Here is a 27,906-nt window from a genome sequence, read left to right as displayed (position 1 = left end):
CTCGCCCGGCCGCCGCCCGCCCCCTTCTCCGCGCGGGACGCTGCCCGGAGCGCCGCGGGGCGGGGGTGGAGGACGAGCCGGCGGCCGGAGGCGGCGGCCCGGCGGGCGGCGGCGGCGGCGGCCCCGGGAGCGGGCGCGAGCCGGGCGGCCGGCGGGAGGGCGAGGCCGAGCCCGGCGAGAGCGGAGCGCGGGGAGCGCGCGGGCCCCGGCCCGAGGCGGGCGCGAGCCGGGGCACCGGGCGGCGGCGGCGGCGGCGGCGGCGCGCGCCATGTCGTTCAGTGAGATGAACCGCAGGACGCTGGCGTTCCGAGGAGGCGGGCTGGTCACCGCCGGCGGCGGCTCCACGAACAATAACGCGGGCGGGGAGGCCTCGGCTTGGCCTCAGCCGCCCGCGCCACGACAGCCCCCGCCGCCGGCGCCCCCGCAGCTCAATGGGCGGGGGGCCGACGAGGAAGTGGAATTGGAGGGCCTGGAGCCCCAGGAGCCGGAGGCCGCCGCCGGCGCCGCCGAGGACGCCAAGGACTCGCCGCTCCCCCAGGACGCGGGCGGCCCCAGCTCGCTGGGCGGCGGCGGCGGCGGGGCGGGGGGCCCCCTGCTCGCGGAGAGGAACCGTCGGACTCTGGCCTTCCGCGGCGGCGGCGGCGGCGGGGGTCTCGGCAACAATGGCAGCAGCCGCGGCCGGCCCGACGCCCCGGCGTGGCCCCTGAGGCATTTCAATGGGCGCGGGCCGGCGGCCGCGGAGCTGGAGCTGGACGCGCTGGAGGGGAAGGAGCTGATGCAGGACGGCGCGTCCCTGAGCGACAGCACGGAGGACGAGGAGGAGGGGGCGAGCCTGGGCGACGGCAGCGGGGCGGAAGGCGGCAGCTGCGGCAGCGGCAGGCGGTCGGGCGGCGACGGCGGGGACGAGGCGGAGGGCAGCGGAGCGGGCGCCGGCGACGGCGAGACTGTCCAGCACTTCCCGCTCGCGCGGCCCAAGTCCCTGATGCAGAAGCTCCAGTGCTCCTTCCAGGCCGCCTGGCTCCGCGATTTCCCCTGGCTGCGCTACTCCAAGGAGACGGGCCTCATGTCCTGCGGCTGGTGCCAGAAGACCCCCGAGGACGGGGGCAGCGGGGACCTTCCCCAAGTGGGACACGACGAGCTTTCACGGGGGACCCGCAACTACAAGAAAACCCTCCTCCTGAGGCACCACGTCTCTACCGAGCACAAGCTCCACGAAGCCAACGCCCAGGTACGGTACAGCCCGCTCCGGCGCGGCCAGACCCTTGAGGGGAAAGGGTCGGTCGGCCACAAAAGCCACTTTCCTGGGCGAACGCATCGTTCCATTCCGGCGAGGTGCGGGGACCTTAACGCGTGGGAGGGTAGAAAGCTTGGGAACAAGTTTTCAAAAGTTGTGTGTCAGGGGGAGGGAGAGGGAATGACAATTTACTAATTGTAGCGCTGATTTTTTTTTTTTTTTAATGACTGAGATTTCTCTATCAGATTGAATTAGAAAGTTTACTGAAGCAAGGTTGGAGGTTTTAACCCTAAAAGGTTAACTTTGCGGTCAAAAATTTTATTAGCTGCGACTTTTGAAAAGCTGCCTTATTTATGTTCATAGTCTTAGCATGTTGGTGGAAGTCAAATCTGGCAACTCTTTGAAGAATGAATTGAACATTTTCAGTTTCCTTAACCTTTGACGCTACCCCGTTCAGGAAAACATCCTGCCTAGAAAATTCTTCATTTTAGGTCAGGATAATGTGAAATATGAGAACAGTATGTAAATGTAGTGGAAGTTATTTGCTTAACACACTTTAGTGAATAATTTTACTAAATTAATCTCCGTTGAACTTGCTACATTTTATTTTTTAACCAAAGGTAGGCTTTTGGTAGTTTTTTTTTTTTCCTTGTTTCCTTCTACCCAGATTTCTGTGCTGAGATTTTATATAATACCCCCTTTTCAAAAAAGTCCAGTTGATGTGGACTGGTGGACAACATATTTACCAAACTCCTTGAAATCATAAGTCCTTAGTTACAAAACAAGTTAAGCTGTACTTTACTTCTTAGATCTTGTTTTAATATCTCCATTCTAGAGATCGTTGTCTTTGCCATTTGATAATCCCTTTTCAGGCCAAACAGATGTTGATCAGTTCTCCCTTAAGACTTTTAGACAACCTGTGGTGGTGGATGGAATTCATTCTTTTGTATTGGTAGCCAGTCATTGGTTTAGAAAGTCAGCCTTCAGATATTAGTCCTTCCATTTATTGGAGTGATCCTGCTGTTCAGAACACTTACATTGGAGTGAATTAGGCACTATCCAATAACCTCCGTAGCTCAGAAGTTAAGGCTTGAACTTTAAAGCAGGTTTATTTTTCCCAGTGACAGTGGCAATAGTTTTTGCACAAATTTTAGTTGCCTAAGCCCTAGAAAGAAGGTCACTTAAAGATAAAAGGCCCAAAAAGGTTAAGTAAATTGTCCTGAGTCTTTGGTGACAACTGAGACTAGAACCTATAAGGAATGTTGTAATGGCGAAAGAATGGGTTTCCAAGTAAATCTGGGTTAAGATCTCAGCTTTCTGCAATTACTAGTTTTGTGAGCTTGAGCAATGGCATGAAATAGAACATTTCCGTGTCTTCAGTAGGCCAAACACATTTACTGCAAAATAATTATTTTGTTCTCATTCTACAGGAGTCTGAGGCTTTCAAGGGTTAAGTAATATGTTTTTGATGTTATTGAGTAAGTTGATAGAGATAGGGGATTTTTGAAAATGAAAGTGTATTTTCTAAGTAATGGCACACTAGTTATTTAGAAAAATTTAAAAAGACAATTAGAATGTATTTTCTTATATACCATGGACTAGTTACTCTTATCAGCATAGTCTCTCCCTGTAGGCAAATCTGAATGGGAATGCAAATTATAATTACCTGCTTAGTGAACCTGAAATCAGAGGAAGGGGAATTAGTTGGATAACTTATGATAGACTTAGTATGGTGTATCCTTCCCCCTAGGCATGGATCTGGATCAGGGAATTTATTCCTAGGTGAAACCTTTAGTGAACTTAATAAACTTGATCTTCGAATTATCCCTCCCCTCTGCCTCCTTGAAAAACTCCTTTTTTACAGATATCTTCAACCCATCTTAGGACCTTTCTTTTATTAGACAGGATTATACAATTTAGTTTGTCTAAGGCTATATATATATATATATAGATAGATAGATCCCCTTGATTGGATTTTGAGCGTTTCCACTGTGAATTGACCCTAATCATTTCTCTATTTGAATTCTGGCTAACCTCTGGGGTGTTACTTTGCTGTTGTGTGTACCTTGATCCCAGGTACCACCTACATTTCTCTTTGTTATTTTATGAGTGACAGGTTCAAGAACTGGCTTATTCTAAATGGGCAGAGTTCAGTCATGTTTTGCCATTGTCCTTTAGTCTTTGGTCACCTGCAGGAGGCAGTATAAAAGTCTGCAAGCAAATTCTTGGGCTTAGGGTTAGGGGGACCTTACCCTCTACTTTCTTGGCAGGCAGATGAGTTAAAGCTTCTAGTTTCTTCAGATACGCGAAGTATACATGCCAGCATACAATCACTTAGTAAAGGGTAACTATTCTTTTTTATCATTATCCTTATTTTCTTTGCAGATAAGTATAACAAGATTCGTTGTTTTCTGTGGCCTGCTATGTCATGTCGCAGTGTTTCCAATTTTGTCAGTTTCGAAGCCACTTTTATCTCAAGGGTCTGTTGATTCTAGAGAGCAAAACTGTTCTTTTCATACCTTCAGAGACTTCGGCCACCCAGCTCTTTGAACATTCTGGGACTTTGTATCTGGCAGTAGCTTTCTCCTGTCTTAAAAATATTGAAATGAGAATTCTGGAGTTCTTAACACAAGAATTCAGTTTGGGGCTAGGAGCAGTTCACTCCCTTTATTACACACACACACACTTTTTTAGGCCTGAGTTTTGAGAGGAGTTTGGCCAAATCCTACTATGTCACTAAGGGATACTTTTCTTACGCTTTCTGTGAGAAAAATGCTTTTTCATTAATTGCAAGGTGGTGATCAAAACATTATAGTGTTCTCAAAAAGTTTGATGTTCTTCTATTAATTGGATTTTGGTAGTTGAGGACTGCCAATGGGAGAATGTGCATAAGCTTTCAGAATCTGTTGTGGGCCTCTTCAAAGAGATCCCTGTATGCTTTTTATTTTGAGTAACTACTGACTGTATCTTCATAAAATCAAGTTTAATAATTCGCTCATACAGGATTTGACCATTTCACCTAAAGGACTTTAAAATTGATTTAATAACATTGATTACCACTGTATTTTGATTCAGATCACTTTCTATCCTCTTGTGAAAATTACATAGCCTAAATCACACATTCTGTCAGCTCTTTCCAGTTACTAATCATAATCATAATCATGCACTCAGATGTATTATTGTTATAAATTTAGTTAACCTTTCCAGAAAGTAAATACCGAATTCAGATCAGTGATCTGATTGAAATTACTAATTGGACTATATTGAGCTCAGCAACTAAAGCAAAGGTGAAAAAAGACCTACCAGCCTACTTTGCCTCTGGCAAAAATAAGGCTCAACGGTTTGTTTCCTTTAACAATTTAGGAAGAAAGTCTGAAAAACTTCACTAAGAAGGAGAAATAGTGAAGATGAGCCTGTGATCCATTAGAAAAAAAAAACATTTTGTAGAATAATATTTACATAGTTCTAACATTCATTGTTCGATTCTGCAGTCATTTATTGAAAAGGGCTATAATTCTGGTTGGGGAAGTAAATACTAACTACTTGTTGATTTTTAGCCAAATAGCATTTTTCTTATTTCTGGGTCGACCAGAGAGAGAAGCCCACCGTGTGCAGCTGAGGTTCTCTCTCCAGCTCTCCCTCAGAAGGGCGGGAAGACTGCAGGGCCATCTCGGTGTCTCTTCAAGTTGGTGGCGTTATCTTGCTCCCCAGGCGAGAATGCTGCCTGCCTTATGATTCTTCTCTCTGCACCCCCATAACCTAGTTAGTCACTCCGGTTCTGATTTGACCTTCCAGATCTTTCCAAACTCTGCTTCACCTTCCTTCCCTTCCCCCTCCCTCACACACCAACATCTGTCTTCCCTAGTTATGGCCCTTCTTAGGAGTGTGTTGCACTATTAACTGTCACTTTTCCTGGTCACAGTATCCCCAGTCTTCTATCTGCTGATCCAGTCAGATCACTTTGCTTCTAAAAGCTCAGTAAGGCACCTGTAGCAGTGATTCTTAATCTTGTTGGGGATTCCAGTCTCTTGATAATATGATGAACTATAGACGCTTACCTCCAAACGTTCCTAAGTGCATATTTGCATGTCTTGCTTTTTTTGGATCACCTCTCTGGAAATAAATTTGAAGATAATATGTTACAAGGATTTTATCTAAATAGAAGAGAATTCTAAGGTCTCTTCTAGATCTAAAATTACAATTTTACTTAGGTGCGTCTTCACAAATAAAAAAATTGAAGGCTTTTCATATTTATAGAATCTCCAGTGTAACAAATTGTCTGAGTTTTGAAGTCTGTCCATTTCCTTAAAAATCTCCTTATTTAACCAGTTCAGACTAATGTCTGGGCTAAGTTGTGTTTTCCTTTTGGGAAGGGGAATAGAAAAAGTTTTACAATATTTGAAAAGACCAGTTTTGGAAATATCTAAACTTTTTCATCAGTATGTACTTACTCATCAGTGATATTCCATGTTATCAGAGATTGCTAAAGAAGGAACCAAAGAGACAAGTGACATGAGTTCTTAGGGACCCATGCTAAGATTTTTGTCTTTAGTACCAAGAATTTCATTGGGTTCAGCAAATAATATTTGGCCATTCTTTTTAGTGCTATGTGCCTATTTAGCTCTGTTTCACCCAGCCTCAAGTTCATACTCTTCTTGGAGAGTACATATACTCTTGACTTGCAAACCCTTCATTGTGAAGGGCATATTTAATAGGTGCTCCCGAAACATAGCCCAGCACTACTCTAATCAGTAGTGAAAAAAGAAACTGCTAGTGTTTGTAAAAGCAGGAACATTACTGCTCTTATACAATAGTAATGAGAAAAAATAGTGTTGAATAGTTGTGTTTGATTTGTATAGTTTGTGTTAAAATAGAATGGGCAAACATCTTGGTGGATAAGCTTTTGTCTGAGTTATTTTTAAAAATTAGGACATTTGGTCTGATAATGGCAGAGAATTTCAGAAATTGGGACTGGCCCAGAAAATTCAGAACACGGTGACCACAGCCTAAAATGACTGCTACAGTTAGACATAGCCACCTCCTTCAAGTGCTGAACTGCTTGAAGTATAAATTTTAAGCAGACCATGACTTATAAATGCTAATTCACTGCTTCCACACACACTTCATCGTGTGCTCTTTTAAAATTTTTATCTTAATTTAGGTCCTTAGTTTATATTTCAAAAGAATGATACATGTAAATGAAATCCTGTTGATCCTCTCTCAGATGTGTTTGATTTTTCTTGCAATAGCAATGACTTGCACCAAGATATTCACTCCTTTCCTCTTTCCTCTCAGTATGTGGGACCGTGAACACTTCATGGTGATTACCAACATTAGGGTACAGTTGGCCCTCTGTGTCCACGGAGTCAACTGGCCGTGGATCCTGGAGGGAAAATATTTGAAAAAGTTATTCAAAGAAATGTTACACTGTTGCTGACATGCACTGTGTAGTCAGACCTACTAAGGGTGGGTCTGTGCTGACCACGAACGGACTTTTCTTGCTATCGTTTTTTCCCTAAACAATACAGTATAACAATTACTTATACAGCATGTACACCTTACTAGGTAGAAGTAATCTAGAGATGATTTAAAGTATGTGGAAGGATGTGCATAGATATGTGCAAATACTACCCGTCTTATAGGAGGGATTTGAGCGTCCACGGATTTTGGTCTGGGGGGGTCCTGGGACCCATCCCTGACTGTATTTCATTAGTACTTTAAAAGAAGTTATATAGACGATAGTATTTGTTTTTCTTTGGAGGCTTTAAAAAGTAAATCAAATTTAATATTAATGTTTTCCATCCAATTACAGGAATCAGAAATACCATCAGAAGAAGGGTACTGTGACTTTAATAGTAGGCCAAATGAGAACTCTTATTGCTATCAACTTCTGCGACAACTAAATGAACAGAGAAAGAAAGGTATTCTTTGTGATGTCAGCATTGTGGTGAGCGGAAAAATCTTTAAAGCTCATAAGAACATCCTGGTTGCAGGCAGCCGCTTCTTTAAGACTTTATATTGCTTTTCAAACAAAGAAAGCCCTAACCAAAACAATACTACCCATTTAGATATTGCTGCAGTTCAAGGTTTTTCAGTCATCTTGGACTTCTTGTATTCTGGTAACCTGGTGCTCACAAGCCAAAATGCCATTGAAGTGATGACAGTGGCCAGCTATCTTCAAATGAGTGAAGTTGTTCAAACCTGCCGAAATTTCATTAAAGATGCCTTAAACATAAGCATTAAATCAGAAGCTCCAGAGTCTGTCGTTGTGGACTATAATAATAGAAAACCAGTTAATAGAGATGGTCTGTCTTCATCACGGGATCAAAAAATTGCCAGTTTTTGGGCAACACGGAATCTAACCAATTTGGCAAGTAATGTAAAAATCGAAAATGATGGTTGTAACGTCGACGAGGGCCAAATGGAAAACTACCAGATGAATGACAATAGTTGGGTCCAGGATGGTTCGCCTGAATTGGTTGAAAATGAATCTCAAAGTCAAACAAAAGTGTTTATTTGGAATAATATGAGCTCCCAGGGAATTCAAGAAACTGGCAAAACAAGGAGGAAAAACCAAACTACAAAGAGATTTATTTATAATATACCACCTAATAATGAAACGAATTTAGAAGATTGCTCAGTGATGCCGCCACCCGTTGCCTATCCAGAAGAAGATTTGTCATTCATTAAGGAAGAACCAGGTAAATACATATACAAAAGTATTTCAGTCCTCATTCTAATTCTGGTTTGATGTAATCCTGAAGTATACTTTTAACTTTTTTTTTTTTCATTATAAAAGTAGTACACATAAGGAACACTAAATTTGAATACTTACAGTATACGAAGGGGTAAACTTGCTCAAGCACATAATTTTGGTGCCTTAGTTTTTTTATCTAGGCAAGTCTATGTGGGTTTCTCAAAGGTTGTGTTAATAGTCAGGCATTTGCCTATATTGTTGTGTGGCACGTGGACTCTACTTCATGTATAGGTCTTTGACTTTCTTGGTCTCTTTGGACTCTGCTCACCTTTTTTATACCCAGTACTGGAAAAGAAAATCTTAAGTTGTAATATGTAGTTTGTCATTTCAGAACATTTTTGAGACCTACTTCATATCCTTTTTTGGTAAATTAAAGATGTGCAAGTGTTTTATAGAATTTTGTGAAAGGTGACAGGATTATTCTAATTCATTTAGAGCTACTGTTCTCACCATAAATCTTAGAGAAGCTGGAATATTTGAAGTTGAAAGGCCTCTGAGACCTTTTTCTGCAGTATATCCCTAAAGGAGTAACTATAAGAATCTTAGCATATCTATCACATTTGTAGTGTGAGTTTTTTAAAAAATGGGGTGAGAGGGCATTGTTGAGTGTAAACAGATTGAAACTTTAATTGCCTGTGCCTAACTTGTATTTGAAGAAGCGGCCCAGTGGGTTTGAGGTTTTCCTCTGCAGACCCCACACTTGTCCACTACCAGCATATGTGATTTAATGCTTGTTTTGCCTCAAAGCTCTGTAACTAACTGTTCAGTGTCTTGATTTCCACAGTGGCGATCATCTGGGGATGAAGTACTTTCAGTTTAAAAATTATTGTTTTTATTTCCTTTTCCTTTTGGGAAAAAAGGCAAAATATCATTGTAATCCTGTGAAACAGTTCCTCTAGCTTTTCCATTTTGGGTTTAGTTTTCATTGGTAGAAATTTTACTTATCTGAAAATCGGCAGGCATGTATTAATGAACACTGTGTGCTGCTCTTTTCCCTCATAGTTACCAAGACAAATCCTTAGCAATTAACCCTAGAGGCAGTTTCTTTAAATTATTCAGCGTATAGAGGTTTTTTTAGCAGTGCTTTATTTTGGCTTAATTTTTTTAATATAGAAGGCCTTGAAGCAATTTTCAATTTTCTCCTGCATGGGTTAATTGTTTAATAGCATGGTGAGAACCCTATAGATTCATTTTTTAAATACATATATGTATACACAGATGATTTAAGGAATAAATAGATTTTCTGGGTAATAGCTGATTGGCATAACTAATCAGAGGTAGCCCTATTCTTAAATTAATCCCACATATAATTGGAGTGAGTCAAAGAAAAGGAAAGCGCTGATATTGACCCATCATAAATACTTTTAAAAAGTCACTAGCCTTTATCTTTCCAAGCACCCCTAGCTAAGGTTTTATCAATGGAGTAGGTCTATCATAAATTAATAGCTGGTAATCTAAAATGCGTACAACTTATTTCTTATGTCTTATAAAAGATAATTCCATCTTGTCATTGGTATCACTTTGGTATCTGAACATTGCTTTAATTCACAGATTTGGTTTTATATGTGCTACATTCCCGTTGTTTACAACTTTTTAGTGCCTCTAAGTCCAACCTCATTTAGTGGTAGAAAATGGGTTTTACATAAACATGAGTGTTACGGTTAGGACATATTACATAGAGCCAGCAGCTGGCAAATTTTTTTCTGTAAGGGCCAAAGAGTGGGAAATATTTTTGGCTTTGCTGGTTAGTTACTTAACTCTGCCATTGTAGCATGAAAGCATCATAGACAGTATGTAAACAAGTGAGCGTGGGTGTGTTCCAGTAGAGCCAGTGCCCGGTGTAGAGCAGTGGGTGTTAATCTTGCCTGCACATTGGCCCTGTGCTTGGGTCCCTCTATTAGGGATTCCGATATAATTGGTCTGGGATGTGGCCTCATTGGTGGGGTTTTTCCAAGCTCTACAGGTCATTATATACTGTGCGCCAAAGTTGAGATACACTGATGTCAAGACAAGAGTCCAAATAGAGTCAGGATTTGAAAATGAGCTCTTCCATTTACCTACTCTGCGACTCCATGATCAAATTAAATTCACTCCGGCCCTCAGTTTCCACTTAAAAAATATGGCACATAAAAGGATTACTATGAAAATTAAGTGATAAAGATAAAAGCAAAAGAAACTATCATGGCCATCTTAATCCTCAAAGTTGGGAGACTATTGAGGTTATTCAAAATCAGCTTTCCAATAGAGTGTGCTTTCTACCAAATCCTAGACAAATGGTCTTTATGGCTTCAGCTTTACCTTTTTGTTAGAATACTTTTTAAAGAAGCCTATTCCAGTATAGGAAGATAGGATGGCTATGATTATTAAGAAGTTATTTTATATTGAGCCAACATTTGCTTCTTTTTAACTTTCTGGTTCTGCCATCTTGAGTAGTATAATCTGACTCTAACCTGTACTCTCTCTAATGAATCTACCTGGTAGCATTTCAGATATTAAGCATTTTTTAAAGTCTCCTCCTTCCATGCTAAGTGCTGTACCTCCCACCATGTGAATTCTTTCAGTCATAGACATGGCTTGTTTCACCCTGAAATTTTGGTGGACAGAATTGACTACAACTCTCCAGGCAAGTCGTGACCAATATAGAACACAGTGGATCTGTTTACCAAGGTTAAGGCCTTTCTCAAGGTCATTCAGCTAGTAAATAATAGAGGCAGGTTTCATGTTTTGTTAGGACTGTCTCACATTAAAATTTTGCAATTAATAAACTAGTAGACCCAGTCTTTTAAAAACTGAGTCCCTTTTAAAATTTCAAACATTTTTATAAACCCCACATCACTAATTATACTTTAATTTGTTTATTGAGGAAATAGTGAAAATTTTTAGTGAAGTACTTTGAAGTGAATGTAAAGTTCTACACCTAAACGTGTGGAGTGGTATCATGAATTCGTCAGTCTCCAAGCAGTGCTTGGCATATGTGGATTTGTGGATGCCTTGTAGGAACTGTGACTTTCCCCAGATTCTTAAGCCTACAGTTTGTAAACCACAGCTCTTTTTGTCACATAATGTTAAATCTGGTGTTTGGGCACCTCAAAGAGATGTAAGATATTGAGATAAGATGTACCCACAAATATCAGGGATTTTATTCAGATAGGTTTTTTTGTTTTTGTTTTTGTTTTTTTAATTTTAAGCTAGCGTGTCTGTTACTTGACTCACTATTGAGATTCGCTAGGAATCATTTTTGATGTATTAGGATACTTGAAAGTAGAACTCAGGAAAGGTTAGAAACTTCTGTCCTCTTTACTGTTTTATTGGGGTTTATAGGGTAATTAAACCATCAGGAAAAACTAAATTCTGGGTAATAGGGAAAAAGTGTTGGTTGCTCTGATAATATAAAAATTTCAAATCTTTGTCTTGCTGATTTACAACCAGAAAACATTTCAGGCAAATAAAGTAGAAAAAAAATGTAAGAATAGGAATTAAATTATAGGAATAATTTATGCCTATATATTTTTTCAAAGTATTCACATGTCACTTTCGATCACAAATCAGATATGAATCCCATTTTTGGTCTTTTAATGTTCTAGGCTCATAGAACATGTTTTTCTGAGTCTAGATTTTATATTTATGCCAGTCACACTATAATGGGTGCAAGTTGCACCCATTATAAATAATATACTCTGCATGTATGCATACATTTTACTTTGAAATGACCCAATGAGAAAAATTAACAAAAGGCAAATAAAATTAAAGTTCATTGTGTTAGTCAAGGGTGTTAATATGGTTGCCCTAATTAAGCTTTTAATTGGCTCTAAGATACAGGCATCCCTTGAAGATATTGTGGGTTGGATTCCAAAGTACTTCAAAAAAGCAAGTCCTAATATCTCTGCAGTTTTGCCTTTTCTAAAATGTCATATAATCTAAGCTTCTTTTAAAAGGAGAAACAACAATTCTTTTCTGGTACTTAGTTCCAAAAGGAATTTCTCCAGTGTGGTTTTATGTAGTTGACACCAAGTAGTATAATGGACAATTTCCTCAAAAACATTCTCTAGTAAATGCAGCAGTAAATTATGTGATCGATTTTTATCTTTAATAAAAGCTGATATAATTCTGTGCCGATGATTGAATTTTTCTTAATGCCGTACAGATATTCACATGCAGGGTGGTTTTACTTGATCAAAGGATTATAGAGTTAATTAATGTAAAAGTTCCTTTCTCTCTATATTTCTGATGGAAAAACAGCTTTATAGAATTTGTAAGTTTTTATTGATCCTTACAAATAGAGTTGAAATCAGGTTTATAATTTCAATTTTTATAATTGCCTTTTGGCTAAAAAGCATATAACTTGAGTATTGAATAAACAGCTGTGAGAAAAGAATGCTCATACTGAGTATCTTTAATGTACCCCAATGAGTCACATATTTGAAACAATGAGTTCTTCTAATTACAGTAAACTCTTTAATTAGTTATCTACTAACCAGTACTTTTACCCTTCTGTGTTTTGGGCAGTAATTGATATTTGGCATTACTTTCATATGTTGCAGAATCTTGAAATGCTTTCTAAGTGATTGAATTCTTTTAAAACTATTATAAATATTACTATTTTGACAACTAGCCATCTGATTAAGACGTCTCATATTTTGACTGCCATATATGTTTACCGTATGAACTATTTTAAAATACGTTTAAAAACTGTGGAGCTTGGGCTTTGGACTCAGTTCTGCCACTTAACTAGCCTTGAGTGTATCCCCCATAGCGTCTCATGAGATGGAAAGAGGGAAGACGTTTTAATTCTGAAATCCTGAAAGCTGTAAAAGCTACCCAGAGCTTGTTCTCAATCATTTTGGTAACAAACCTGTTAACTCAGTTGCCATCAAAACCAGCTATTTATATTCTTTACACTGTTTCCTTAGATGTGAAGATCTATATGTTTTGTTGCAGAAATACTGTTTTGATTACAGCCCAGACCCCACCGGGAGTGTTGTAGTTATTTTTTAAAATCTGAAACTGTCTGCATTCTGCGTCTTACCCCCAGCATTTCCGATAACAGGTTATGGGCCCGGATCCTGGGTTAGTTTTCTTCCTCTTAGAAGATTCAGGCTGTTTTGCTCTACCTTTCAGGCATCCTTTTGGTTGAGTACGTTATAAAAGATGAGCTACAAGTAATAATGTTAAGTCATTTTTCTTTAGAAACTGTTACAATCGGGTATTAAATGGTAGTTTGAAGGCCCGATGCTGATGTAAAGAACATAAATGTCCACTAGTAGTTAATAAGCTATAAAATATACTAAATTTGAAGAATCTGCAGTGTTTAATCTTAAAAGGATAGCAGGCAATTATATGGTAGCAAGAATATTCTGCTACCCTTTCTTCTCTTGTCCTTTACTTTTCTTCTGCCCGGTGCGCCTTTCCTCCCTTTCTGCTCCATTTGACCCAGGAGACGCTTGTACTAATAATGTTTGTGATCACCTGTAAGTTAGAAACCCCTAAGGCAACAGAATCTCTGTGACCAGACTAACGCTGTTTGTTGCAGAAGCCTTGTGTGGATCAGTTATAAGAGCATTTTTGTGATTTCTACCTGCTGAGGGCAAAAGTGCCATACCTTGAGAATTTTTATAAAACCGAATTTTTTATTTCTGACATAGTTTTAATATTCTGAGGTGACCAGGTAGTCCTAAATTTTCATTCAAAGCTTTACTCTCCAGAAAAGTTAGATTATAACCCAATACTACTTTTCTGGGACTCCAAAATAGCTTTCCATATCACATATAAGAGGAAATTTGGCAATGAAGTTTTTATTTAAAACCCCAGGAAATTTAACAGCATTGCAGAAGATGCTGACATTAAGATGGGAAGAGTCCCTCACTTAGAACTCACTCACAGCAGGTCGGCTGTGGTTCCCACTGCAGTGTGGTAAATGTGGCAGCAGCCAGCGGGGCAGGGATGCCCGGGGAGGGCCCTCCCCGCTCCCCGAAGAGAGGGCGGCACTCGCGCCGGCTCCTGTGTGGCAGTGTGCCGGCAGAGGGAGGAGGGTATGCACTGACGACGAGGACCACGAGGCGACGAGAGGTTGGAATGAGGGGGCAAAAGGGTGGGGGGGGGAGCGGATGTGGTAGGGAGCTGAGGCTAGGCGGGTAGGTAGGGTCAGACCGTCACTCTCTTTGACATGGTGAGCGTGAATTTTATTTTACCGACTCCGAGGCAATGAGAGCTTTTAACTAGAGATTCGATCTATTTGTAATTGCCTGTGACACAGTCATTTAGAGGGTGGTGTTCATGGGCTGGAGTGGGCAGCTAGCTACACAGCGGAGCAATGAAGGCCTAGGCAGGGCAGACAGAAAGGCAAAGAAGAAACAGCAGCGCCTGGTCTAAGACAAGGCAGTCACTTTGAGCCAGCGAGCCTGGTAGGGAAGGGAAACCACTCTTGGCTGCGGGTCTAGGCCGCTGCCGGAACTGTCAAGGGTGCTTTATATATAGCACACCGGCCAGCTAAGTTTCCTCTGCCCTGAAAGGGGAAAAAAACTCGATCCAATGAATGAAAAGAATGTCCCTGTTTAAAAGACAAATGTATTACTGTAAAGAACAGTGACCGCTGACATCTAGGTACCCTTAAGATTTTGGAGTTGGTTTTACTAAAGAGGTTAGTAAAGCAAATGCTGGTTCAGCACAGAGTGTAGGTAAGGTTTATTTTTGTTCATTTAGCAGGAAAGTGAATCAGGTTTCAGTGGGCATACTTCTGGCACTTTGATTTCCAGCATCGCAAACTACCCTTTTTGATTGCCCGCTGGGTGCCAGGCCCCAGGTATGGCGTCTGGATTATCAGGAAGCCGTGCGATGTGGTTAGTGAGCTGCACAGCTCTCTGCCGGGAGCTCGCCTTGGTGCCTCCTGAAGCTGAGGCTAAGAATACCGTTATCACATAAATATGTAGTGAAGTCTGAATGAGATAACACACAAAAGGACCCGCTGCTTGATTTTGTTTCTATCTTCTTTTGGGGAGGAGTCTGCTAACTATTCGTGGGAGAAAGACATTTGTAAAAAAGAAGTTATACATGGCTCATTGTTAAGCTGTGATCATTTGAATGGTATTATATAGCACACATACTGCCTGCTGCCGTCCAGAAAGAGCTGTTACCTTGTGAAACAAACATTTTAATAGCTCCTATTGTGCGTAGAGAGCTCTTAGCCCTTTTTGCTAAGTTTAAACGAAATGAAAGATTTTCATAGCAAGGTCTGATATCCAAAAAGCAAGTATATCAGAGTTTATTTTTTAATCCTATAATTTTAGAGAAAAAGATGGTGACCAAGAGTTACTGCTTTTGCTTTCTAGTGAAGCAAAATTTATTCCTCCATCAAGTGAAAGGTTGGTTGCCTGGCTTCTATCCCACTCACATCAACAAAGCTGATTAAAAGGGAGTTGCTAGGCAGTTTTGCTGGTTTCAAATAAGGTACAGCAGTGATAATGATGTATTGATTCCTGAGTTAGGCATGCTATTTATGAAAGCTAATTGTCAACTTGGAAAAGATCACCTATTTTGAAGTTTGTTTTTGATATCAAGAACCTAGTAGTTGGTACTTCTCAAAAGAGGTTTAATATCTGTAGCACGGGTATGATTTTGTTTTGAGAAGAAACATTGTACCCAGGAAGAATGCACTTGCCATCTATTAAGCTTTTAGGGTAAGATGTTTTGTCATGTTTATGAAGGATTAAAAATCACAAATTAAATCCTAATACTTTAGAGATAGGAGAGGAGACAGGAAATGTCTCTTTTAAGAAGTAGCAGAAGAAAGCGTCAGTGAACCACTATAGAATGTTACATAAATGGGAACACCCCGTATTTACCAACTCACTTGGAAGAATTTTAAGAAGTGCCCTCTGAACAGACTACACTTTAGAATAATGACTTTTTTTAAAAAAAAAGACATTGAGAAACCTAGTAAAATTGTTTGGATAGTGATTGAAATTTTACTTTTGATTATCAAAATTAACTTTTCATAGGAAAACAAAGCTGCTGAATTTTGGTTCATTATTTTCAGTTTATGAATTTGTTTTAGTGTTATTGTATACCACAAAACTGAGTTCATCTTCAAATACCATTAATTAAAACTACTAATATAGGTTGCAAAGGGGAAAATATTTAAGCCAGCATGTAACACTGGCTGGAAAGCCTTTTATTTGTCATGCAGTGTGGTAAATACTGGGGAAGTAGAACCCTAAGCACTGCCCCTGCTCTCAAGGGACAGGTGGAGGACTGTGTCTGTCCACTGTCCTGCTTTCCATGAACTTGCTGTTCATTCTCCTGACGACAGACCACTTCCTTTAGACGGCAGCCCAGCATTCCACCTTACGGAAAAAATAAAAGCTAACAGACTGGAATGCCCTTAAGTGCCCATCTTCAAACTTTCCTCTCTCCATGCTGATTCTTTGCCATCTCTCAACGTATCCAGACAGGTTCCCTGGGAATCACAAAATCGATCATTTCTTGTAGTATTTCTGTAATATCTTGAAGTTTCCATTTCTCAGTGACTTCCTTTCAGCATTTACATGTTTATTATTTTCACCTTAAAAACTCTTACTCTATTTCTCACTCTCCCCTTTTACACCCAAATTTCTCAAATTGTCAGTATCTTGTCTTGCAATCCATCATCTCCCATTCATAACACAGTCCACGCTTACTCTGTTTCTCCCACTGATCCGCTAGAGATAACCACCTATTCCTTCCCACCTATTCCTGTGCCCTCTTCCAGGGTTTCTCGGCTGCCATTTAGTAATAGGCTGGAACATTCCCTCGTTATCCTCAGCAACACCTCCCCCCGCCCCCACCCCCAGTAGTCAGTCTCTCACCAAGCCCTATCAGTTCTTCCTACAAACTTTCTTAAATTTATCCACTTGTATCCATTTACCACTGCCATTCAACACAGTCACAGCCACCATCAGCTCTCACCTGAACTGTTTGTTAAAGTAGCTTTCTAACTGGTCTCCCTACGTCTTCTCTTGCCTTCTTTCAATTCATTCACACAACACCAGGGATAGTTTTTTAAGAGGCAAATGAGATTAATGCCCTATTTAAAATCCTTTTACTGCTTTTAGGGAGAAAAAAGGCCAAATTCCTTACCAAAGCCTACAACGCTCTGTATGACCTGTTTGTCACTACTTGAGATTATTGTATGCCGTTATTCCTTTCAGCCACTATGCAGTTATGCACTGCACCATACTTTTTTGAATAAATACCTGCTTATATAAAGAGGGGTTTTTTGGTTTTGGTTTTGGTTTTGGCCTCAAGTGTTGGGAAGCCAGAGCAGTACAGTACCTGATACCACAGGTGAGTCTGGGAGGTAGAGCAGAGACTGTCCCTACAAAGTACCATTTCAAACTGTCTTCAGAGATGTGTAATTCATTTGAAAGAGGAGATAGTACCAGTGAAGTGATTCCAGATCCATAAGTAAAAACCTGAATATTAGGACCTTGTATTCTAAAGTAAGGCATTTGAGATTCTCCTAAAAGCTGAGGTTAACCACCGAATATTTTAAGGAAAGGAGCAACTTAAGATTTGCGCTTTAGGATGATCTCTTGGGCAGTGTTGGGGGGAATAAGTGGAAGAAACTGTTCGAGCAATTCACTAACTAACCCAGGAGAAGAATTAAGCAAAAGTGCCCGAGTGAAGGCAGTGGCAGAGGGCTGGAAGGGATGGAACAGCTTTAAAGGAAATTAATGGACTGAAACCAGAAGCAGCCTCTCCTTGCTGTGCCTTTTTATCTTAAGCTGCCTCCCCACATCCTTCCTATTTCAAGATTAACTCGTAGGAATGACCTCTTCTCTGTTCTGGCATTAACTGGTCTTTTCCACTTGGGAATCTATGCAGAAACAGTCATGTTTTACATATCTAGTACTTGTTACTAGCAGCAGTCACTAACTTTTGGGTACCAGACACCGTGATTATTAACACTTGGCTTGCATTACCTACTTAAATTTCTGTATCACATCTGTGATATAGGTGGATATATTTGAGGAAACTGAGGCACATGCTCATTCCTACCCAGTACACTGTCTCTATTGCTGAGTGTGCTCTGTGTTTGTAGTTGAAAATCGCATCTTAAGCTTCTGTGCCTTTAAGCCGTAAGCAGATATTCAGTGCTTACAGATAGCCTTTCTGTGTCTGTGTAGGAAACAGTTCTGAGAAGGGAGTGGTGTTTTGGGTGATTGTGGTGTGGTTGTAATAACGTGATTGTTCTACATGTTCTTTTCAGATCTGGATGGTGCTCTACTCTCAGGGCAAGATTGTGATAGGAATGTGAATGCAAGTTTATTGGCTGAAGCCAGCTCGGGGCAAGATGGAGGTGATGCTGGTAGGTACAGTAGGATTTATTTAGCAAGAATATGCTTAAGAGGATTTAAGAATTGGAAAGTGTTTGTGTTTAAGGACCTACTGCAGTTTCTTTCCCTTAAAGGAGAGTATTATATGTAAACTCTTTTCAGTCTGTGCTAGCTAGGTAAAAAGCTTCCTTTACAGAAGAATGCTGAGCTAAGAAATATAGAAAAATGATAGAACTGGAAAAATACCTATTTTGCAACCTCTCCCCTCCGCCCCCCACTGGAAATAATTTAAGGTCAGTGGCTGTTAAGCCGCTGCTGATGGGCTCATCCCGTGATTAAGCAAAAGCTGGTTGTGATGGTGCATCACAACCTGACACGGTCTCAGTGTCACCCCACAGGTTACTTCCAGTCACAGAGGGGAGAGGCATCTGTACAGCAAACAGACCGATGCACATCCCCGTAGCGCAGTGACTGGGCTCAGCGCGGAGAGCAGGAAGCGCAACAGCGCGCGGCTCGCCTGCGCGGCGTTCTTGCCGAAGCGTTTCCCCTGGCGCTACTCATGCGGTGGGAAGATCAGGCAAATCCACACAGATCCAAGCTAGTCCAGACTCTAAAGGGCTGATGCTGTGAGAGACGAGCAGAGGACCCACTAGGCCGGAGGAGACTGACCAAACGCATGTGTCCATCTTGATGGCCTCATAGGTCCAAACAGTGACTGGAGGGGTGTTTGGGAACAGTGGGATGTTGTCAGATGAGTTAAATGATAGTTGTTGAACAATTTAAAATTTCTTGGGTGTGATAAAAGTGCTATGGTTATGTCAGAGAAAGTTCTAGAACATGTTCTGTTCAGGGGTACAGTGATGAGTGTGCAGATCGTTCTCAAATAGAAATTAAAGGTATATGCGTATAGACAGCACAAGGGGCAGAACCAGCATGTGCTGAAGATACAGCAATTCGACTTGTGTAACTTGGAACTACTTTTAGACACCGACGGGGAAGGGGACCCCCAGGGTCGTGGCAGCAGGCTGTCGGGGCTTCCGAGTGCAGTGTGCGCCGAGCAGACTTAAGCCCCAGTTCTGAAGAAACTGCTTTCAAGTGGTTTCTCCTAACTGTTGAGCTTGCAAAAAATGTTTTGAAATTAGCAGTCTATAGATCAGAGGGGTTGAATTTTGAAGATTTTGCTTGTATAGAAAATCACGAATAATATGTTTATTGCACTTGTTTTGGTTTAGAAATCTGGTTCAAGAATGGCTTCAGTTGGGCTATGTGAATTCACATGTAAAATTTTAAATTTGTGCACATAAACATTTTAAGTAGAGAGTGGCCCAAATTCATCTTTCATCATTCACCTTTGATTTAGCGTCATTTCTCTTTAGGACACATTTTGATCCATTAGTATTTCTGCACCTGAGCTCAGCCTTTGTCTTACAATTTTGACTTTAAGAACATTGCTTTCTTCTCGGTTATTATGGAATAACGTACCAGGAAGGATAAAGGATGTTGTTGAACAGTGAGCACGCACAGTTTTGAAGTAGATTTTATGATCTGTTAACGATTTTCAGTGTATTGAATTACAAAGGAATACCTTAGTGGAAGCTGCTTTTGTATTTCCTATAAGTTTCTCTCTACTGATGATAAGAATTTGGAGAGATGAAATAAGTTTGGGACGAGGCTTTCTTAATTTAAATAATCATTTTGTATTCCAGAATGGTGTCTCTTGCCCGTTATCAAGAATGCTTTTTATTACATCTTTACTAGAAAAATATGGAATTTCAAGTATTAAAAATCTTTACTTCTGAATTTTTGTCAATTCATGCATTGTTTTAGGTCTGTTCTACTTTATGTAGTGATTAATATTTAGTTGAGGATAGCATATCTAACATGGTTTCTGATGTTAGTTTTTCAAGTATTTTGGGCAAGTTAAAAATACCCTATATATGTTAGAATTTGCCAGATACATATAATTCAACAAATAATTGAAGGGTATGTGTTTGGGACATTAGACACATACACAGGTAAGGCAAGCACAGCCCTGGCTCTCCTAGAGCTTGCTTTGTTTTTGCACTTATTTGGACAAGAACTATGAGTCACAAACCTCAAACTTTATTTGGAAATGTGAAGCTGAAAATTGACACATTCACCTTCACAGGCTTCCATCCCCGTCCCGGTCTCCATCCCACAGACATCGAAACGGTGCCTCACTTTAAGATTCAAAAAACTTCCCCCAAAACAGTGCTACATTATAGTTAAGTTCTATCACTGAGGATTCAGAGGGCTTGCCTAACATTAAAGAAGTGGGTGAATGTCTTCCAGGTACAAAACAATTTACATTAATATTAATGAAGTGCAATTTTAAATACCTGTGAGACCTTTTTGCATCGTTGGGCATTGTGATACTGTTCACCAAAGGGATGAGAGACAGTGTATCTGGCAAACAGATAGAAGGAAATGGAATTTGTAGAAACCCCATTTTTGGCAAGCATTCTTTTATAAAATCCAACTTGTCCGCGGGAGAGAAATTAACAGATTGCTGCACGAGCGAGCGGTTGTGTTCCGCGTGGGAGGGGGCGTCCAGGCAGACGCCTTGAGCAGGAGCTCTCACGCGGGGAGCAGCGCAGAGGCCGGTGTGGCCGGAGCAGCAGAATGTCGAGGGGGGTGGCTGGGAGCAAGGGCTGGAACAGGCAAGGCTCTGCCTCTTACTGTGGCTGAGACCGCCCTTCCTTGTAGCCTTCGGGCAGAGTAGCGCCGGGCTCCGACTTAATTTTTAAAGAATCTGATGGTGTGTTGAGAACAGAACTCTAGGAGACAATACTAGTGGAGCTGGGAAGTAAGCTGATGGTTACTGAAAATAATCCAGAAGCAAGGGGTCGATGCTTGAGTGGATCGGGGTAGCAGTAGCCATGGAGGATTCTGGGTAGGTTTATACTTCCAAAGCACTCTTGGATACGAGAAATATTCAAGATAGAATTAAGTCCAGAAGAGATTATTCCTGTTTTAGCTAGTCTGAAGATCCTCAGGCACAAATTCCCTACGGGACATCAACTATTCTATTTTGATTCTACCTTCTGGGTTTTAATTCAAGGGAGGATTTAGAGGCTTTGATGAATCCCTAAAGAGGGCCCCCATGTGTCTGAAACGAAACAACAAATGAGTCTAATAATACAAGAACTGTACATTTGTAATTTTCCTGTATTTATATTTTTCATCCTTAGTCCACTTTTCTATGCCAGTTAAAGCCTTAAAACTAGATTATGTGATTGTTTGGGGGACAAAAGGAGACTGTCCTGTTCCACAGCTGGGCTTCAGGGCAGTAACCTCAAGTGATAGAATAGTTTCAGAACAGCAACTCTCAAGACAGTTCTGTTTTGAATATGTCTGAAGTACAGTATTTTAAAGGCGGATTTGTGTGGCCTCCACACACCAAAGATGGTTTTCAGATTTTATGGAATTTTTCCTATGGTTGAATTGCATTTTACACTTTAGTTTGCTTTCTATTTAAGATGCCTGCCAATCAGGATATCATAACTAAGATAACCAAGATGAAAACATCTCAGTTTTAGGCAAAAATATAGTTGTTTTATTATTAAAATGTACTTTGTATATGAAGCCATTCTATTGTAATGCTCATATACTTATTTTTTGATTCTATTCAGAGACATCTTTATTACCATTATTATATCAAAATCACTTTTCTGATGTATTAGGTACTTCACATGATTTCAAGTATGGCCTGATGCCTGGCCCTTCAAGCGATTTCAAGTATGGATTGCTACCAAGTACTTCAAATGAGTTCAAGTATGGATTGCTACCAGGTGCTTCAAACGATTTCAAGTATGGATTATTGCCAGAATCTTGGCCGAAACAAGAAACTTGGGAAAATGGCAAGTATTCGTGAACATCAACAGAATTCTTAAATAATTTTTAACAATTAAAAGCTTCCATATTCTGAGTTTTTAAAAAATCAGAGTAGTAACCTTATAACAATCTCTGTTCTCAGGGATAGATAGGGTTTTGATAACAAGTTTTCTGTTTAAAGTGAGTGCTTTTTTATGTGTTTTTTAATTCTCAAAGGTGAATCATCTCTCAACACGAACAAGTTAAAATGCCCTCACTGTACCTACGTGGCTAAATACAGACGGACACTGAAGAGGCACCTGCTCATTCACACAGGGGTGAGGTCCTTCAGCTGTGACATCTGCGGGAAGCTGTTCACTCGCAGAGAGCATGTGAAAAGACATTCCCTGGTAAGGAGCTAAATATCTTTGATCTTTGAGATAAACTGTTTATGGCAATGAAGGTTAAGGTTTTTTTTAACACAGCTACAATTTTAAGGAAAGTCAATTAAATTGCTTTCAACAAAGAATGTGATTTATGAACTGATCCTGAATTCATACAGAAAAAGTGGTATATTCACTCGTTGTTAAATGGGTAGTTTAATTTGAGTGGTTCAGATGCATTCTGTTGTCTATACCATCCTTACGTTGGATTTTCCACCCTTTCAATTAGGTGCATAAAAAGGATAAAAAATACAAATGTATGGTGTGTAAGAAGATCTTCATGTTAGCAGCCAGTGTTGGAATAAGACACGGATCTCGACGCTACGGTGTTTGTGTAGACTGTGCGGATAAGTCACAGCCAGGAGGGCAAGAAGGTGTAGATCAGGGACAGGACACAGATTTCCCTCGAGATGAAGAATATGAGGAGAATGAAGCAGGAGAAGCTGATGAAGAGCTGGCTGATGATGGAGAAGATCAGAATGATCCATCTCGATGGGATGAGTCAGGAGATGTTTGTATGTCTCTAGATGACTAACTGACCTACTGTACTCCTCAAGGATGCTGCATTTGGACATGATATGAATCGACAATTTGAATTGTTGAACTTGAGGCTTTCAAAATAATGGTACATGCTGGATGGTAGCTATGTTGCTGTGAAAACTGTAGGGTCAAAGCCTTAGAGCAAAAAATTTTTTTTTATATTTGCACAGGACTGTACAGCAAACCACCTTGTGGTTGGATCACACAGAGTCCCCACATCTTCAGTCAGTTATCAAAGCAAAAATATTTTTTATTTATAGGATATACAGTAACTTTGGGTCCTATGAAAATATAGCACCTGTCCAGGAGCTGACATTCATGTACCACTTTACCATGAATGAAGGAAACCCATTTATGAGAGCGCAGTGACAGCCGGCCCAAGTACTCTGCCATCGAACCACTCAGGCTAGTTTGTACTAGTAGAGTTCCATTTCTATTTTTATTTTTATTAATTTTATTTTTTTTAATACAGATTTTCAGTGAGGGGCCTTTTCAGCCCCGTTGGTTGTACTTTTCTGTATTTTCCATTTTAATTTGCTTCATAAGTTAAACTAAGTCTCTTCTAGTCTTAGGTATTATTTCTCAATTTTGTGCTGATGGGCATGTTTATAAGAACTGGAGAGGTAATTTATTGGAATGAACTAACTGACTTCCTCCATTCCCCCCTTCCTTTTTGACATGAATTTTACTACTTCACAAATGAAGAATGATGTTGCAAAGTTACCAAGGCGAAGTTGACAAATACCACTAAATGATTATGATTTAGAAGTAACTTTCTCCTGCTGCTCTAATCTGATAAATGGTTATTTACTATATGACGTTTTCTGACATGGTATTCAGTTTTAGGTATCTGTTACTTTGGCACTATTCTTGTTTGCCTCTTTATTTTTGCCAGTGTACTATACCTCAGTCCTATTTGAAAAAAATCTAATCGAAAGAAGATTCGTAGAAACAATAAGTAAAATGATTTGTTTTATAATTTATCCTCCATGTCCAGTTTGGTTAGCTTGTTATGCAATATAAGTGAAATATCAGGTTTTTACTCTTGTGCCCTTTTATCATTAAAATTAACACAAAAATTGCATTCTCTTTTGTTTCATACTTAACGGGATATTGAGTGTTCTGAAATTATGACAGATAATTATTTTTTTCCCCAATTCCTTAAAGTCACTACACCTTGAGATACAGTCTAGTAGTTACCATGATTCAACAATCTGCAAAGATCTTACAGATAAAATATTGAGAGGCTTTACAGTTTATTACACTAAATTCTTCAGGGTACAAGGGGTGATAATATTAAGTAGAAACTGTCAGATTTAGCCTAATGACAGATGAATTAGCTGATTGTTAAACTCACAGCAACATTTCACATAGTAAATATTAACATGCACAGCATTTATCAGGAACATATTGTATATTATATAAAATTGAGGGATATCATATTTTCAGCTTTCTTTTAAATAGAAATTGAGTATATTTTCCTATTTTATATCAGGTAACTAAATTATGCTAGTTGTGTGGGAAAAGTTGCAAAGTACACTTTGACAGACATGATCCTTTTGGTGCTCCATCTGATCAAAGTGGAAACATTTTTGAGAGACACGTTTTCTCACTGTCTCTGATTTCAGTAGAATAATGGTTAAATGTTAGACACTGATGTTTCTGCTTGGATAAATCAAAGATAAAGTACAGTTACATGGTTAGATGCATTTTTTGTCACCTAAATTTTATTGTAGTTTCTATATAACTGTAAAACTGACATGAATAGTTTTGGCTTGATTTTTGTTTAAGACTGAAGAGTACATCTTATTCTCAATGTTCTAGATAAATGAGTAAAATGTAGTTCTGGTGGGGTCCAAAGTAGACGTTAGTTGGGCAAAGATACTATGAATGAAAAAGTATTTTAAACGTAAAATGTTCTGCATTGTGAATATGTAAGTATAGTATAAAGATTTCTTTCATCCCATTTATCCCCTCCTTTAAAATAAACCATAGTTTACAATTGGTAGATCTGTCTATATATAAATATATATTAAAGAGAAGATATATATCTGAAAATCACCTAAATCTGCTTTATTAGACTACAGTTCACTCACTGCATAGAAACTGGACTCGGCTTTACATTCTTAATGTACTTTTACTTTTTCTCAAGATATGAACTTACTCTAAGCTGAATTTTCTTTTACTACTTAAATCATTTATGTATATCTGGTAAATTATGACCAAATTTTTGTTAGAGTGCATACAGTAAATTGAAATACACTTGGTACACTACAGGATTGTTGTGCTTTTGTTTGGGTTTTAGTTGGAAACAGGTTTGATGTAGATGGCTTGTTACTGTTAATTTAAAAATTCTATAATTGTCCATTACCTTTTATGTTGTGTTGTGACAGATTTGGCTATATTTTTAGTCAACTGAAATATGATACTTTAAAATTTTGTTTTTAGAAAGGTAATCCAAAGGAAAAATGTTTATACTCTTGAATATAGTAGCCTCAGCCTATATATAAATTTCTTCTTTAAAGTAAACACTTTACCAGAAGCAGCATTGACAGATTTTTCTACTTGCTGACTGCCTAACTTATTTTGTTCCATGAGAGGGAGGGACTGCCTTTTCCCTTCTAGATCTTTTTTTAAAAGATTAGTTTTAGTACTAAGGTATACTACTGGACGTTTCTATTTTTTTAAGTATATTCTTTTTTTGACTTACAGTACAATTTCAGGAAGTTGATAGATACTAAGGACTTATGATTGGTCTCAGAGGTAAATATACTCATAATTTTGTCGGTGAAGCCCTGGCAGAATTATGTTACACATTTGCTGAATTTTTCTCCTGTAATTTATATTTTAAATGAAAAATATTTTAAAGCCTTTCATTTTAATGAAGGGGAAGAGTATAAACTGTTTCTTTCCTATTCACTCTAGTAACAGACCCTCTCATATAAATCAAGATCATGCATTATTTCTTAGGATTCTCAGAGACAGTTACCTCCACATGGTCCCCACTTTGTCATTGTTGTTGGCCCTTCATTGCCATATTCACTAGGTGTTTTGCTAGGTTTTAGCATCCTAGCAAATTAAGAGCTGAAAGAAGAGGAGACATTGGAGGAAGGGGAACTGAACAGTACAAGTAGTTGAAGTTCTGGGGGAAACACTGGCTGGTCTGGTAGAGCCATCCTGATCAAGAGTGACGTGAATGACTCTTAATTCGTGTAAAGCGCTGAGAACACTGCCTGCCAGTTGTTTAATAATGAATGTGAACCAGGAGGAAATCTGAAGTGGGGGAAAGAGGGAGGAAACAGGAAATGAATGGATCAAGGCTTGGGAAATCATGCTGATACGATACAGTATCAAAGGCCTGAAGACGACTGTAGTATATAACGTGGGGGACAGTGTGATGGAAGACGGGTTTTAAAAATCCCCAAATTTTAAAACTTTGATAAGCTTTATTTATATTTTTAGGATTTTGTCAACAAAGAATGAAGAGTTTATTTTTCTGAATGATTCCAAAAGTTACCTTTTTTTTTAGTGCCTACATGTGCTGTTGCGCTTTCCCTTTACTTTACCTGTTCTCCTGTAAGGTAGGTGCTATTGTCTCCACTGTACAGAAGAGGAAAGACTCCCAGCCACCTCCTTGCACCTGCCTCACGAGACTCAGCCACAGAGGGGCGGAGTGGGGCGGACCCGGCCTGGCTCGGGAGCCGGGGACCTTGCAGGGGCCTCTAATGCCTCGTTATACTTCTGTAGAATTTCAGCCCTTTAAAGGAGTCTTGTCCATGGAGACACATTTTCCCTCTAAAACGGCTATATTAGGAATCTGAGTGTCGAATCCTTCCTTACTGCTCTTTCCTCCTGATACAGCAGTGGTTTTTTTTTATCACCCGACATAAATAAGACACCCAATATCAACGTAGTACATGCTAGGAATTGGCTGTGGCATTTGCATTTTTAAAAGGATGGTTTTTAAATGAAGAACTAGATGTGAACCCAAGTTTTTGTGCCGTTCAGTCACCCAGATCCTTAAACTTAACTATGGTACATAATATACGTGCTCAGAACTACCAGGCGTTTTTCTCTTGGTCACTTTAGGATTTAAAATGGAAAGTTTGTTCCTGCTGTATCCCACTTTCCAGTGAGGCCGAACAGTTCTGGATCATTTAAGATGTGTTCGGGATACGCACACTTTCAGCCCAGAATTTGATGACATTGGGTGCTTAAATTTGGAGTACACTGGCTATTGAGAACAAAATTTGGGGTTGAGGAGAGGGATGGTTGAGGCCATGAGACGGGAGAATCCGCATTTAAACACTGTAAACATAGAACACTTGCTTCTGCCTGCTGTTTGTTTGTAAAAGCTCTTTGGGAAGACCTTTTACGAAGACCAACTTTTTGATGTAATTTACCTACCTATTATAAGTGTCTTAAGACATGTATGTAAGCTTCCAAAACTGTTTTGTCTGTGTATTTAGAAAATACACAGGACTCTTTATCAAACCTAAAAATATAAACTTGTGAGCACTAAACTGCTTCTGGCTTTGTGAATTTTGTTGACTCTGACATTTAATTCAGATTTCTTTGCATTTCAAGTGTACAAAATTAGACTAACTGGGGTAGGGGAACATCTTTGCAAACTTTTGACTTAATGTATAATTCAGATATCATTGTACTTAAGGTTTACAAATTTGAATTACAGAATATCTTAAGAGTTTTTGTATGTTTTTATATGAAGTGCGTGATGCAAACTACCTCTGAGAAATGCAGAGCTGCTTCAGTTAACAGCAGTGTTTT

At 39.7% G+C, this 27,906-nt stretch overlaps 1 protein-coding gene and 1 long non-coding RNA gene across 3 annotated transcripts; one reads left to right on the top strand and one right to left on the bottom strand.

Annotated features, from left to right (window-relative positions):
• Positions 1-209: 209 nt before the first annotated feature.
• ZBTB10 (zinc finger and BTB domain containing 10) lies at positions 210-27,641 on the top strand. 2 transcript variants are annotated; one of them, XM_016151469.2, is made up of 6 exons: positions 210-1,228; positions 7,047-7,935; positions 18,235-18,333; positions 22,006-22,182; positions 22,373-22,545; positions 22,808-27,641. In XM_016151469.2, exons 1-6 carry the CDS (start codon positions 269-271, stop codon positions 23,111-23,113), a joined length of 2,604 nt encoding a protein of 867 aa, XP_016006955.2. In that variant the 5' UTR covers positions 210-268; the 3' UTR covers positions 23,114-27,641. The 2 variants fall into 2 exon arrangements, with proteins under 2 accessions (XP_016006955.2, XP_036088669.1); XM_036232776.1 differs by lacking the exon at positions 18,235-18,333.
• LOC118611967 lies at positions 1,870-7,050 on the bottom strand. Its single transcript, XR_004954561.1, has 2 exons — positions 5,293-7,050; positions 1,870-3,824 (listed from the first exon to the last, which is right to left on the bottom strand). It is a non-coding gene; the product is annotated as an uncharacterized LOC118611967 (long non-coding RNA).
• Positions 27,642-27,906: the final 265 nt, after the last annotated feature.

This window comes from Rousettus aegyptiacus, unplaced genomic scaffold (assembly GCF_014176215.1).
Source record: "Rousettus aegyptiacus isolate mRouAeg1 unplaced genomic scaffold, mRouAeg1.p scaffold_m13_p_15, whole genome shotgun sequence".
Lineage (NCBI taxonomy): Eukaryota > Metazoa > Chordata > Mammalia > Chiroptera > Pteropodidae > Rousettus > Rousettus aegyptiacus.
Note: the sequence above shows the minus strand (reverse complement) of the source record. Positions and strands in the feature narration are given on the sequence as shown.